Source organism: Thalassophryne amazonica, chromosome 4 (genome assembly GCF_902500255.1).
Source record: "Thalassophryne amazonica chromosome 4, fThaAma1.1, whole genome shotgun sequence".
Taxonomy (NCBI): domain Eukaryota; kingdom Metazoa; phylum Chordata; class Actinopteri; order Batrachoidiformes; family Batrachoididae; genus Thalassophryne; species Thalassophryne amazonica.
The window spans coordinates 133,873,721-133,888,134 of NC_047106.1; the positions used below are offsets into that span (position 1 = coordinate 133,873,721).

A 14,414-nucleotide genomic window follows, 5' to 3' on the forward strand; every position below is an offset into this window, starting at 1 on the left:
GAGCCTGGTTCTGCTGGAGGTTTCTTCCTGTTAAAAGGGAGTTTTTCCTTCCCACTGTCGCCAAGTGCTTGCTCACAGGGGGTCGTTTTGACCGTTGGGGTTTTTACGTAATTATTGTATGGCCTTGCCTTACAATATAAAGCGCCTGGGGCAACTGTTTGTTGTGATTTTGGGGCTATATAAATAAAATTGATTGATTGATAGATTCGCGCCATCCCATTCGAAGCGGCACAGCACTCTGTATGACGTCAAAGCGGCAGTTTTTTTGTTTGTTTTTTGCTGTGCTGAAACTGTCTTTGTGACGTCATCCAAGGCTTTGTGCTTAAAGTCACTTATATGTGGTCAGTTGTGGACTTTCAGCTGTTGGCAGTCAGTCAGTCAGTGTGTAGCTGCAGTTTGAGTGAATCTTGGACAAATCTACCTGAACCTCTAACAGCACAATCTCTTCCTCACTGAAAACTTGGTGCTAACTGAGTCAAAAATATTTAATATTCCAGTTCGGATTAGAGTCGACCACGAGCTTGTAAGAGCGTGCACGTGTGGTCAGAGAGTACACAGCAGGCCAGGTCATGGAGCGGCAGCTGGAGCTGGCGGCTTTGGTTCTGGGCCTCACCGGGTGGCTCTGTGCCATTCTGACGCGCTGCCTCGCTCTGTGGAACGTCAGCGGCACCCTGGACAACACCACAGCCACTCTGCCTGTCTACTGGGACGGGGTGTGGCTGGAATGGGACCACTGGGACTTCGACCTTGATGGGAGCCTGCACTGCTCCTTCTACAAGTCCCTCATGTCTCTGTCTGGGAGCTTACGTACGTGGAGAGCGCTCATCATGGCTGCCATCGGAGCCGGGGCCTTGGCTGTGGTGACGGGTACAGTCGGGGCCGTGTTCTTCCCCAAGAGGGGCCAGATCAAGGTGCTTTCTGGTGCTCTCTTTGTGCTGTGTGCGATCCTGCTGCTGGTTCCCGTGGCGTGGACGTGCCATCACACCAGTCAGCCACTGGAGAGCGCTGTTCTGCTGCGGCGAACCTGGGGTCCGGCGCTGTACCTCGGCTGGACCTCCTTTGCCCTGATGCTGATGGGGGGCACGTTTCTGGCCTCCAGTTGGTGCACTTTTAAACTGAAGTGCAGCAGGTGGTCCAGAGCACGGACCTGAACGTTTAGGAGGACGTGAACCCACAACCAGCATGAGCTCTGATCACAACCCCTCTGATGTGGAACTCAAGAACTGGATTATTTACAGCAGATTTTATTTGTTATTTTTCTAAGAGAACTGAACTCCAAAAATGTAAAGGACTTGTTGTTAGATCATAATTTTACAAATCTGACTCAGTGAAAGAGTCTCTGAAACATCTTGTTTGAATCATATTTGAGATTAAACAATTTTTGATTCACCAAAAGATTTTTCATGCTGCTTTATTTGTAAAAGATGTAACACTTCACCACACGAGTAAAATACTCTCATTTCACCAATCTCTCCTTATTTTTCACTTGTTTCATTGATAGATTGTTTTTCTTACTTCTTACACTCAGCAGGCCACCAGTGGCCCCAGTGTTCACGATCACTGCCCATAAATGTGCCCCTAGTGGTCAATCACCTCACTAAATGTGCTCCCAGTGTTCACAATCACAGAACAGGACCGACCTTATTACTGTGAAGGTGTCATGGTTAGCCTTTGACCTGCCTCTCGCTCCTTCCCTTTTTCCCTTTGTGTAGTTCTGAGTTTATTCCCCCAGATGGCGCACACAGAGCCGGGTCTCACCGGCTGTGCATCACCGCTCATCATGTCCAATAACACTTTTATATTGATATATGCTGCAATTATTTTATTTATTGATTATTTTTGCCCATTTGTTCACCACAAATTATTTCAAGCTTTAAATTTTGGTAAATAAATTAAATGGCTGCTGATGTATTTGTTGCCAAGTTGTTCAGAATCTGCTTAATTATAAAAAAAAAATACAAAAAATACAAAAAATAAAACAAAAGGGTTGAGTCCTGGCTGGCTGGCTGCTCTATTTTTACTGGTGTTTTTACTGTCCTAAATGTGCCCCAAATGTTCATTTACCTCGCAAAATGTGCTCCCAGTATTTACAATCACAGAACAGGACCGACCTTATTACTGTGAAGGTGTCATGGTTAGCCTTTGACCTGCCTCTCGCTCCTTCCCTTTTTACCCTGTGTGTAGTTCTGAGTTTTTTCCCCCAGATGGCGCACACAGAGCCGAGTCTCACCTGCTGTGCATCGCCGCTCATCACTGTTATATTGATATATGCGGCAATTATTTCATTTATTGATTATTTTTGGCCATTTGTTCACCACAAATTATTCCAAGCTTTAAATTTTGGTAAATAAATGAAATGGCTGCTGACTGTATTGTTGTCAAGTTGTTCAGAATCTGCTTAATTAAAAACAAAGAAAAAAAGGGTTGACTCGAGGCTGACTGGCTGGCGATAATACCTATTGATTTAAACAGACAGAAGGGTGGGGGAATCGAACAAGTGATTATTGCCACCCAGTCGCACCTCCTTAACCTCTACACTATGCGACTGGGCAGTTGGTTTGCATCAATGCGTTATATTTATCCTTAATAAACTTGAAAGGGCATTTCAGTTGAAAACCTGTTGAAATTGTTAAACGACATTAACTTTTATCTACCATTTAAAAGTCGGTAATGCATATCTGTGTGAAAAAAAAGGAATACTGTTTACAAACTTTGCAAAAATAGATAGGTGGATGTCCATATAAGGCTTTATTTCTTGTGATGATGTCATACTTTTTGTTAGCGTAGCAGGAAAAGCGTGTGCTTTGTAACCCCCTTCGCCGCAGGTTCGAGACTCGGCCAATTCTTTTTCAACAGCGTGAAAATTTAAATAGTCGCCCTTTGAATTCCCACATTTTTCTTCATTAATATTATGATTATTATTACAAGAAGGCGCCACTACACGCAGAATAACTGAAGATATGAACACTGTAAAAAAAATGAGAAGTTCATTTTAATGAAGGCTCACATGTATTCTGTCACATTAGTTCATTCATTATACTTAACAAAAGTTACCCCACCTGAAGACCTGCCTTGACCTGCGCTGCATGAACTCCCTGCTGTGTTTCACCTGATGCTGAAAGTCAAACCAGGCCTCTGTGAGAAGGGATTTTAAGGCTTCTGCTGGCCTCTTTTTCGCCTAAGGTAAATAAGTTGTGTCCAAAGACCTCTTTGACCAGAACGGGACGACCTTATTACTGTGCAGGTGTCATGGTTAGCCTTTGCCCTGCCTCTTCTCCTTGCCTTTTCACCCTGTGTGTAGCTCTGAGTGTTTTCCCCCAGATGGCGCACACAGAGCCGAGTCTTACCTGCTGCGCAATCACCGCTCATCACGGCCACTCACCTGACGTGCATGAGCCTCTGATGAGGAGCGGGCTATATAATCCCATGCTAGTATTTCATTGTGACCGAATCCTTGCTTGGTTTTCCTGCCCTGAGGCCAGAGTCTACGCTGACGATCCATAAGCCTTTCCAGATGCTTCCATGATCGAAGACCCATGATCCACAGATCGATGATGTGAGGACCGAGCCTGATTCCTCTCTGTGACCTTGACCGCGTGTTCCTGCAGCTTCCAAGCGCCTAAAATGTCGGAGCTTCCCGATGATAAACTCAAGCTCCCAGTTTTGGCTCTTTGCGTCCCCGCCTGGTCCTGGTCCCAGATTCCAAGTTTTCAGTTCTCCTTCAAGACTGGCACGGAAACCTGCAGCACCCTGATTTCCGCGCCTACGAGCGGGATGACTCTCCACTCAGCAGGCCACCAGTGGCCCCAGTGTTCACGATCACTGCCATAAATGTGCCCCTAGTGGTCAATCACCTCACTAAATGTGCTCCCAGTGTTCACAGTCAACTGTCCTAAATGTGCTGCCAGTGTTCGCAATCACTGCCCTAACTGGGCCCCCAGTGTTTAATTACCTCACTAAATGTGCCCCAAGTGTTCACAATCACTGCCATAAATGTTCCCCTCGTGTTCAGAATCACTTACTTCAATGAGCCCCCAGTGTTCACAATCACTGCCGTAATTGAGCCCCCAGTGTTCAATTACCAACCTAAATGTGCCCGTAGTGTTGAATTACATCACAAAATGTGGTCCCAGTGACCACAATCACTGCCCTAAATGTGCCCCAATTGTTCAATTACATCACTAAATGTGCCCTCAGGGTTCACAATCACTGCCCTAAATGTGCCCCAATGTCCAATTACCTCACTAATGTGCCCCAATTGTTCAATTACATCACTAAATGTGCCCCAATTGTTCAATTACATCACTAAATGTGCCCTCAGGGTTCACAATCACTGCCCTATATGTTCCCCTCGTGTTTACAATCACAGAACAGGACCGACCTTATTACTGTGAAGGTGTCATGGTTAGCCTTTGACCTGCCTCTCGCTCCTTCCCCTTTTTTCCTTTGTGTAGTTCTGAGTTTATTCCCCCAGATGGCGCACACAGAGCCGGGTCTCACCGGCTGTGCATCACCGCTCATCATGTCCAATAACACTTTATATTGATATATGCTGCAATTATTTTATTTATTGATTATTTTTGCCCATTTGTTCACCACAAATTATTTCAAGCTTTAAATTTTGGTAAATAAATGAAATGGCTGCTGATGTATTTGTTGTCAAGTTGTTCAGAATCTGCTTAATTAAAAACAAAGAAAAAAAAGGGTTGACTCGAGGCTGACTGGCTGGCGATAATACCTATTGACTTAAACAGACAGAAGGGTGGGGGAATCGAACAAGTGATTATTGACACCCAGTCGCACCTCCTTAACCTCTACACTATGCAACTGGGCAGTTGGAAAGCATCAATGCGTTATATTTATCCTTAATAAACTTGAAAGGGCATTTCAGTTGAAAACCTGTTGAAATTGTTTAAACGGCATTAACTTTTATCTAATCAAATCAAATCAATTTAATTTATATAGCGCCAAATCACAACAAACAGTTGCCCCAAGGCGCTTTATATTGTAAGGCAAAAGCCATACAATAATTACAGAAAAACCCCAACGGTCAAAACGACCCCCTATGAGCAAGCACTTGGTGACAGTGGGAAGGAAAAACTCCCTTTTAACAGGAAGAAACCTCCAGCAGAACCAGGCTCAGGGAGGGGCAGTCTTCTGCTGGGACTGGTTGGGGCTGAGGGAGAGAACCAGGAAAAAGACATGCTGTGGAGGGGAGCAGAGATCGCTCACTAATGATTAAATGCAGAGTGGTGCATACAGAGCAAAAAGAGGTGAATAAAAAGAAACAGTGCATCATGGGAACCCCCCAGCAGTCTACGTCTATAGCAGCATAACTAAGGGATGGTTCAGGGTCACCTGATCCAACCCTAACTATAAGCTTTAGCAAAAAGGAAAGTTTTAAGCCTAATCTTAAAAGTAGAGAGGGTGTCTGTCTCCCTGATCTGAATTGGGAGCTGGTTCCACAGGAGAGGAGCCTGAAAGCTGAAGGCTCTGCCTCCCATTCTACTCTTACAAACCCTAGGAACTACAAGTAAGCCCGCAGTCTGAGAGCGAAGCGCTCTATTGGGGTGATATGGTACTACGAGGTCCCTAAGATAAGATGGGACCTGATTATTCAAAACCTTATAAGTAAGAAGAAGAATTTTAAATTCTATTCTAGAATTAACAGGAAGCCAATGAAGAGAGGACAATATGGGTGAGATATGCTCTCTCCTTCTAGTCCCCGTTAGTACTCTAACTGCAGCATTTTGAATTAACTGAAGGCTTTTTAGGGAACTTTTAGGACAACCTGATAATAATAATGAATTACAATAGTCCAGCCTAGAGGAAATAAATGCATGAATTAGTTTTTCAGCATCACTCTGAGACAAGACCTTTCTAATTTTAAAGATATTGCGTAAATGCAAAAAAGCAGTCCTACATATTTGTTTAATATGTGCTTTGAATGACATATCCTGATCAAAAATGACTCCAAGATTTCTCACAGTATTGCTAGAGGTCAGGGTAATGCCATCCAGAGTAAGGATCTGATTAGACACCATGTTTCTAAGATTTGTGGGGCCAAGTACAATAACTTCAGTTTTATCTGAGTTTAAAAGCAGGAAATTAGAGGTCATCCATGTCTCTTTATGTCTGTAAGACAATCCTGCAGTTTAGCTAATTGGTGTGTGTCCTCTGGCTTCATGGATAGATAAAGCTGGGTATCATCTGCGTAACAATGAAAATTTAAGCAATACCGTCTAATAATACTGCCTAAGGGAAGCATGTATAAAGTGAATAAAATTGGTCCTAGCACAGAACCTTGTGGAACTCCATAAATAACTTTAGTCTGTGAAGAAGATTCCCCATTTACATGAACAAATTGTAATCTATTAGACAAATATGATTCAAACCTCCGCAGCGCAGTGCCTTTAATACCTATGGCATGCTCTAATCTCTGTAATAAAATTTTATGATCAACAGTATCAAAAGCACCACTGAGGTCTAACAGAACAAGCACAGAGATGAGTCCACTGTCCGAGGCCATAAGAAGATCATTTGTAACCTTCACTAATGCTGTTTCTGTACTATGATGAATTCTAAAACCTGACTGAAACTCTTCAAACAGACCATTCCTCTGCAGATGATCAGTTAGCTGTTTACAACTACCCTTTCAAGAATTTTTGAGAGAAAAGGAAGGTTGGAGATGGCCTATAATTAGCTAAGATAGCTGGGTCAAGTGATGGCTTTTTAAGTAATGGTTTAATTACTGCCACCTTAAAAGCCTGTGTACATAGCCAACTAACAAAGATAGATTGATCATATTTAAGATCGAAGCATTAAATAATGGTAGGGCTTCCTTGAGCAGCCTGGTAGGAATGGGGTCTAATAAACATGTTGATGGTTTGGATGAAGTAACTAATGAAAATAACTCAGACAGAACAATCGGAGAGAAAGAGTCTAACCAAATACCGGCATCACTGAAAGCAGCCAAAGATATCGATACGTCTTTGGGATGGTTATGAGTAATTTTTTCTCTAATAGTTAAAATTTTGTTAGCAAAGAAAGTCATGAAGTCATTAATAGTTAAAGTTAATGGAATACTCAGCTCAATAGAGCTCTGACTCTTTGTCAGCCTGGCTACAGTGCTGAAAAGAAACCTGGGGTTGTTCTTATTTCTTCAATTAGTGATGAGTAGAAGATGTCCTAGCTTTACGGAGGGCTTTTTATAGAGCAACAGACTCTTTTTCCAGGCTAAGTGAAGATCTTCTAAATTAGTGAGACGCCATTTCCTCTCCAACTTATGGGTTATCTGCTTTAAGCTACGAGTTTGTGAGTTATACCACGTGAGTCAGGCACTTCTGATTTAAAGCTCTCTTTTTCAGAGGAGCTACAGCATCCAAAGTTGTCTTCAATGAGGATGTAAAACTATTGACGAGATACTCTATCTCACTTACAGAGTTTAGGTAGCTACTCTGCACTGTTAGTATATGGCATTAGAGAACATAAAGAAGGAATCATATCCTTAAAACCTAGTTACAGTGCTTTCTGAAAGACTTCTAGTGTAATGAAACTTATTCCCCACTGCTGGGTAGTCCATCAGAGTAAATGTAAATGTTATTAAGAAATGATCTGTTGTGTGTTGGGTGGGTTTTATGTTTTTTTCGGTGTGTTGAATTGTACTGGGGAATGTTTTGGGGCTTTTGTTGATTCCAACCGGCCTTCCAGCTGCGGTGCCTGTCCTGCTGTCTGTGGTGGACCTTAGGAGCGTGGTGCTGTCTGCTTCCTGACGTGGACCCGGAGGGAGGTGCTGTTCTCGGGCCTGGTCTGTTCGGCTCGCCGGGAGGCTTCCCGTTGATGGGGGGGTACTGTTGTGTGTTGGGGGGTGTGGCTGGATGTTTGGTGTTCTTTTCTTTTCTTTGCTCTTCAGGTGGCATGAGAACTGATTTGTCTGTGGAGAAGGTGCTGGCTGAAGAATCCTCACCCTCATCAACATCATGTGTAGCACCTGTGTCTGGTGCTCACATGCAACCTTTCAGCTGAAGCAGATAATTGGATGGCGTTCTGCATTTAAGGCATGTGTGATTCAAGCAGAACTGCCGGGAACTCGACCTTGTGATGTTCATTTGTGAGACGCTGAGGACCGCACCTGGGTTTGACACATCGAGCCCGTGAAGCAAGGAAGGGTGAGGACACATGCTGTCAGGTAATTAAGTGTTTGACTAATTGTTGATAGTAACTTGGTGTTTTGTTACACAGTATACTTGAATTGTGATGAGAATTGTGCAGCTTGCTTCTCACTGCTTTGGCGTGCGGATGAGTGATCCTCCACCTGTTGTTGAGAAGCTGCTCATTTGCATAAAGTTAAAAAAGATATAGACCTGAATGTGTTGCTGATAGCGTGTGTCTTTTGAAAGATATTGTTGTAACTGCTGACTTACCTCACCTCTTCTTTGCTTCACAGAGAGTCAGTTTGTCATGTCCACCTGGGGGGTGTTTGGCGGTGGTAGTGGGTCCAGGAGCGCCGGGCTTTGATCCTTATGGGTGCTAGAGAGCGTGCCAACAGTCACTCCACCAGAAAGACACTGTTTAGTTGTACACATTGTTATGCACCAAAGAGGGTAAAGAAATAAATTGTTTTGGAACCGCTTTCTGGTTATTTTTAGCGCTGGGTTCTGTCCGACGCAGGTCCGCTCCTCAACCCGCATCGACACATAACATGATCAGACAGAAGGGAGTTTTCAGGGAATACTGTTAAGTCTTCTATTTCCATACCATAAGTCAGAACAAGATCTAAGATATGATTAAAGTGGTGGGTGGACTCATTTACATTTTGAGCAAAGCCAATAGAGTCTATAATAATAGATTAAATGCAGTGTTGAGGCTGTCATTCTCAGCATCTGTGTGGATGTTAAAATCGCCCACTATAATTATCTTATCTGAGCTAAGCACTAAGTCAGACAAAAGGTCTGAAAATTCACAAAGAAACTCACAGTAACGACCAGGTGGACGATAGATAATAACAAATAAAACTGGTTTTTGGGACTTCCAATTTGGATGGACAAGACTAAGAGTCAAGCTTTCAAATGAATTAAAGCTCTGTCTGGGTTTTTGATAATTAATAAGCTGGAATGGAAGATTGCTGCTAATCCTCCGCCCCGGCCCGTGCTATGAGCATTCTGACAGTTAGTGTGACTCGGGGGTGTGGACTCATTTTAAACTAACATATTCATCCTGCTGTAACCAGGTTTCTGTTAGGCAGAATAAATCAATATGTTGATCAATTATTATATCATTTACCAACAGGGACTTAGAAGAGAGAGACCTAATGTTTAATAGACCACATTTAACTGTTTTAGTCTGTGGTGCAGTTGAAGGTGCTATATTATTTTTTTCTTTTGTATTTTTATGCTTAAATAGATTTTTACTGGTTATTGGTTGTCTGGGAGCAGGCACCGTCTCTACGGGGATGGGGTAATGAGGGGATGGCAGGGGGGGAGAGAAGCTGCAGAGAGGTGTGTAAGACTACAACTCTGCTTCCTGGTCCCAACCCTGGATAGTCACGGTTTGGAGGATTTAAGAAAATTGGCCAGATTTCTAGAAATGAGAGCTGCTCCATCCAAAGTGGGATGGATGCCGTCTCTCCTAACAAGACCAGGTTTTCCCCAGAAGCTTTGCCAATTATCTATGAAGCCCACCTCATTTTTTGGACACCACTCAGACAGCCAGCAATTCAAGGAGAACATGCGGCTAAACATGTCACTCCCGGTCCAATTGGGGAGGGGCCCATAGAAAACTACAGAGTCCGACATTGTTTTTGCAAAGTTACACACCGATTCAATGTTAATTTTAGTGACCCTCCGATTGGCGTAACCGGGTGTCATTACTGCCGACGTGAATTACAATCTTACCAATTTACGCTTAGCCTTAGCCAGCAGTTTCAAATTTCCTTCAATGTCGCCTGCTCTGGCCCCCGGAAGACAATTGACTATGGTTGCTGGTGTCGCTAACTTCACATTTCTCAAAACAGAGTCGCCACTAACCAGAGTTTGATCCTCGGCGGGTGTGTCGCCAAGTGGGGAAAAAACGGTTAGAAATGTGAACGGGTTGGCGGTGTACACGGGGCTTCTGTTTAGAACTACGCTTCCTCCTCACAGTCACCCAGTCGGCCTGCTTTCCCGCTGCTCGGGATCTGCCAGGGGGGAACTAACGGCGGCTAAGCTACCTTGGTCCGCACCGACTACAGGGGCCTGGCTAGCTGTAGAATTTTCCACGGTGCGGAGCCAAGTCTCCAATTCGCCCAGCCTGGCCTCCAAAGCTATGAATAAGCTACACTTATTACAGGTACCATTACTGCTAAAGGAGGCCGAGGAATAACTAAACATTTCACACCCAGAGCAGAAAAGTGCGGGAGAGACAGGAGAAGCCGCCATGCTAAACCGGCTAAGAGGTAGTAGCTGCGCTAAGCTAGCGGATTCCTAAAAACACGCAAAGTGAATAATGTGTAAATAATTTAGAGGTGATTCAGCAGAAGGAGTGCTTTATTTAAGGCACGTGAAGATTACACTGGGAAACAAATCGTAATCTAGATAACTAGATCAATCTAACTGCGCAGATTAGACAGCTAACAGATACAGAAAAACACCGCTGTGCTCCGGAACAGGAAGTGATACAATACCGCAGTCATCTACCATTTAAAAGTCGGCAATGCATATCTGGTGTGAAAAAAAAAAGGATACTGTTTAAAAACTTTGCAAAAATAGATAGGTAGATGTCCATATAAGGCTTTATTTCTGTGATGATGTCATACTTTTGTTAGCGTAGCAGGAAAAGCGTGTGCTGTTTGTAACCCCCTTCGCCGCAGGTTCGAGACTCGGCCAATTCTTTTTCAACAGCGTGAAAATTTAAATAGTCGCCCTTTGAATTCCCACATTTTTCTTCATTAATATTATGATTATATTACAAGAAGGCGCCACTACACGCAGAATTACTGAAGATATGAACACTGTAAAAAAATGAGAAGTTCATTTTAATGAAGCTCACATGTATTTCTGTCACATTAGTTCATTCATTATACTTAACAAAAGTTACCCACCTGGAGACCTGCCTTGACCTGCGCTGCATGAACTCCCTGCTGTGTTTCACCTGATGCTGAAAGTCAAACCCAGGCTCTGTGATGAGGGATTTTAAGGCTTCTGCTGGCCTCTTTGTCTGCCTTAAGGTAAATAAGTTGTGTCCCAAGACCTCTTTGACCAGAACGGGACTGACCTTATTACTGTGCAGGTGTCGTGGTTAGCCTTTGCCCTGCCTCTCTCTCCTTGCCTTTTTACCCTGTGTGTAGCTCTGAGTGTTTTCCCCCAGATGGCGCACACAGAGCCGAGTCTTACCAGCTGCGCATCACCGCTCATCACGGCCACTCACCTGCCGTGCATGAGCCTCTGATGAGGAGCGGGCTATATAATCCCATGCTAGTATTTCTGTTGTGTGTGGGCCGCCAGAAGAGGAGGTACTGCTGGCCCACCACCAGTGGGCGCCCTGCCTGAAGTGCGGGCTTCAGGCACGAGAGGGCGCTGCCGCCACGGACACAGCCGGGGGTGACAGCTGTCACTCATTATCTCTTGACAGCTGTCACCCATCTACTCAACATCATCTCACTCCATAAAGACCAGACGTCATCTCCACCTCGTTGCCAAGATATCGTACTTCATTGGAGGTAATATCCTCAGCCGTTTGTGTTACTAATAAGCTGTATATTGTGAGTGTTTGCAGGAGTACCGGTCCCTCTTCCTGTGGAGGCTGAGTGAGTGTAGGACGGCACTCTTTTCCTCTGAGGGATCACTGCGGTACTCTGCTACATATTGAGTGAGAGGTGGAGGTGGCATTCCCACCGTTATTGTTACTGGGTGTGCACACACCTACACTTGACTGTCTTTGTTCTCGCCAGCAGTACCAGATCCGACAGTCGGGGACGGTGATCACCTGGGAATTCGGGACTTGGCGGCTCCAGTATTCACCAGGTTCAGAGGCGGCGGAAATCGTGTGGTTCAAGCTCTTCTCAGGACAGACGTCTTCTATCCTCGAGCCTGCCCACACGTCACCTTTGTGATTTGACTGTAATTATATTCTGAGATTGTCTGTATTTCGTTGTGCACATTTCACAACATTAAATTGTTACTTTTTGGCTCATCTACTGACCGTTCATTTACGCCCCCTGTTGTGGGTCCGTGTCACTACACTTTCACAACAATTTCATTGTGACCGAATCCTTGCTTGGTTTTCCTGCCCTGAGGCCAGAGTCTACGCTGACGATCCATAAGCCTTTCCAGATGCTTCCATGATCGAAGACCCATGATCCACAGATGGATGAGGTGAGGACCGAGCCTGATTCCTCTCTGTGACCTTGACCGCGTGTTCCTGCAGCTTCCAAGCGCCTAAAATGTCGGAGCTTCCCGATGATAAACTCAAGCTCCCGGTTTTGGCTCTTTGCGTCCCCGCCTGGTCCTGGTCCCAGATTCCAAGTTTTCAGTTCTCCTTCAAGACTGGCACGGAAACCTGCAACACCCTGATTTCCGCGCCTACGAGCGGGATGACTCTCCACTCAGCAGGCCACCAGTGGCCCCAGTGTTCACGATCACTGCCATAAATGTGCCACTAGTGGTCAATCACCTCACTAAATGTGCTCCCAGTGTTCACAGTCAACTGTCCTAAATGTGCTGCCAGTGTTCACAGTCAACTGTCCTAAATGTGCTGCCAGTGTTCACAGTCAACTGTCCAAAATATGCTGCCAGTGTTCACAATCACTGCCCTAACTGGGCCCCCAGTGTTCAATTACCTCACTAAATGTGTCCCCAATGTTCACAATCACAGCCTTAAATTTGCCGCCAGTGTTCACAATCAACTGTCCTAAATGTGCCCCAAGTGTTCACAATCACTGCCATAAATGTGCCCCCAGTGGTCAATCACCTCACTAAATGTGCCCCCAGTGTTCACAATCACTGCTGTAATTGAGCCCCCAGTGTTCAATTACCAACCTAAATGTGCCTGTAGTGTTGAATTACATCACAAAATGTGGTCCCAGTGTTCACAATCACTGCCCTAAATGTGCCCCCAGCGTTCACAATCACTGCCCTAAATGTGCCCCAAATGTTCAATTACATCACTAAATGTGCCCCCAGCGTTCATAATCACTGCCGTAATTGAGGCCCCAGTGTTCAATTGCCAACCTAAATGGGCCCCCAGTGTTCACAATCACTGCCCTGAATTGTCAGTGTTCACAATCACTGCCCTAAATGTGCCCCAAATGTTCAATTACATCACTAAATGTGCCCCCAGCGTTCACAATCACTGCCGTAATTGAGGCCCCAGTGTTCAATTACCAACCTAAATGTGTCCCAGTGTTCACAATCACAGAACAGCACCGACCTTATTACTGTGACGGTGTCATGGTTAGCCTTTGCCCTGCCTCTCACTCCTTCCCCTTTTTTCCCTTTGTGTAGTTCTGAGTTTATTCCCCCAGATGGCGCACACAGAGCCGGGTCTTACCTGCTGCGCATCACCGCTCATCAGCGCCACTCACCTGCCGTGCATGAGAATCTGAAGAGGAGCGAGCACCCTGATTTCCGCGCCTACCAGCGGGATGACTCTCCACTCAGCAGGCCAGCTGTGGCCCCAGTGTTCACGATCACTGCCATAAATGTGCCCCTAGTGGTCAATCACCTCACTAAATGTGCTGCCAGTGTTCACAGTCAACTGTCCTAAATGTGCTGCCAGTGTTCGCAATCACTGCCCTAACTGGGCCCCCAGTGTTAAATTACCTCACTAACTGTGTCCCCAGTGTTCACAATCACAGCCTTAAATTTGCCGCCAGTGTTCACAATCAACTGTCCTAAATGTTCCCCTCATGTTCAGAATCACTTACTTCAATGAGCCCCCAGTGTTCACAATCACTGCCGTAATTGAGCCCCCAGTGTTCAATTACCAACCTAAATGTGCCTGTAGTGTTGAATTACATCACAAAATGTGGTCCCAGTGACCACAATCACTGCCCTAAATGTGCCCTCAGGGTTCAATTACCACACAAAGTGAGCCGTCAGTGTTCATCATCACTACGCTAAATGTGCCCCAAGTGTTCACAATCACTGCCCTAAATGTTCCCCTCATGTTCAGAATCACTTACTTCAATGAGCCCCCAGTGTTCACAATCACTGCCCTAAATGTTCCCCTCATGTTCAGAATCACTTACTTCAATGAGCCCCCAGTGTTCACAATCACTGCCCTAAATGTTCCCCTCATGTTCAGAATCACTTACTTCAATGAGCCCCCAGTGTTCACAATCACTGCCCTAAATGTTCCCCTCATGTTCAGAATCACTTACTTCAATGAGCCCCCAGTGTTCACAATCACTGCCGTAATTGAGCCCCCAGTGTTCAATT

At 45.0% G+C, this 14,414-nt stretch overlaps 1 protein-coding gene across 1 annotated transcript; it reads left to right on the forward strand.

The window, feature by feature from the left end:
• Positions 1–569: 569 nt before the first annotated feature.
• Positions 570–13,740, forward strand: LOC117509045 (claudin-4-like). The gene is made up of 2 exons (XM_034168857.1): positions 570–1,098; positions 13,499–13,740. The coding sequence occupies exons 1-2, from the start codon at positions 570–572 to the stop codon at positions 13,738–13,740; spliced, it is 771 nt and encodes a 256-aa protein (XP_034024748.1).
• Positions 13,741–14,414: the final 674 nt, after the last annotated feature.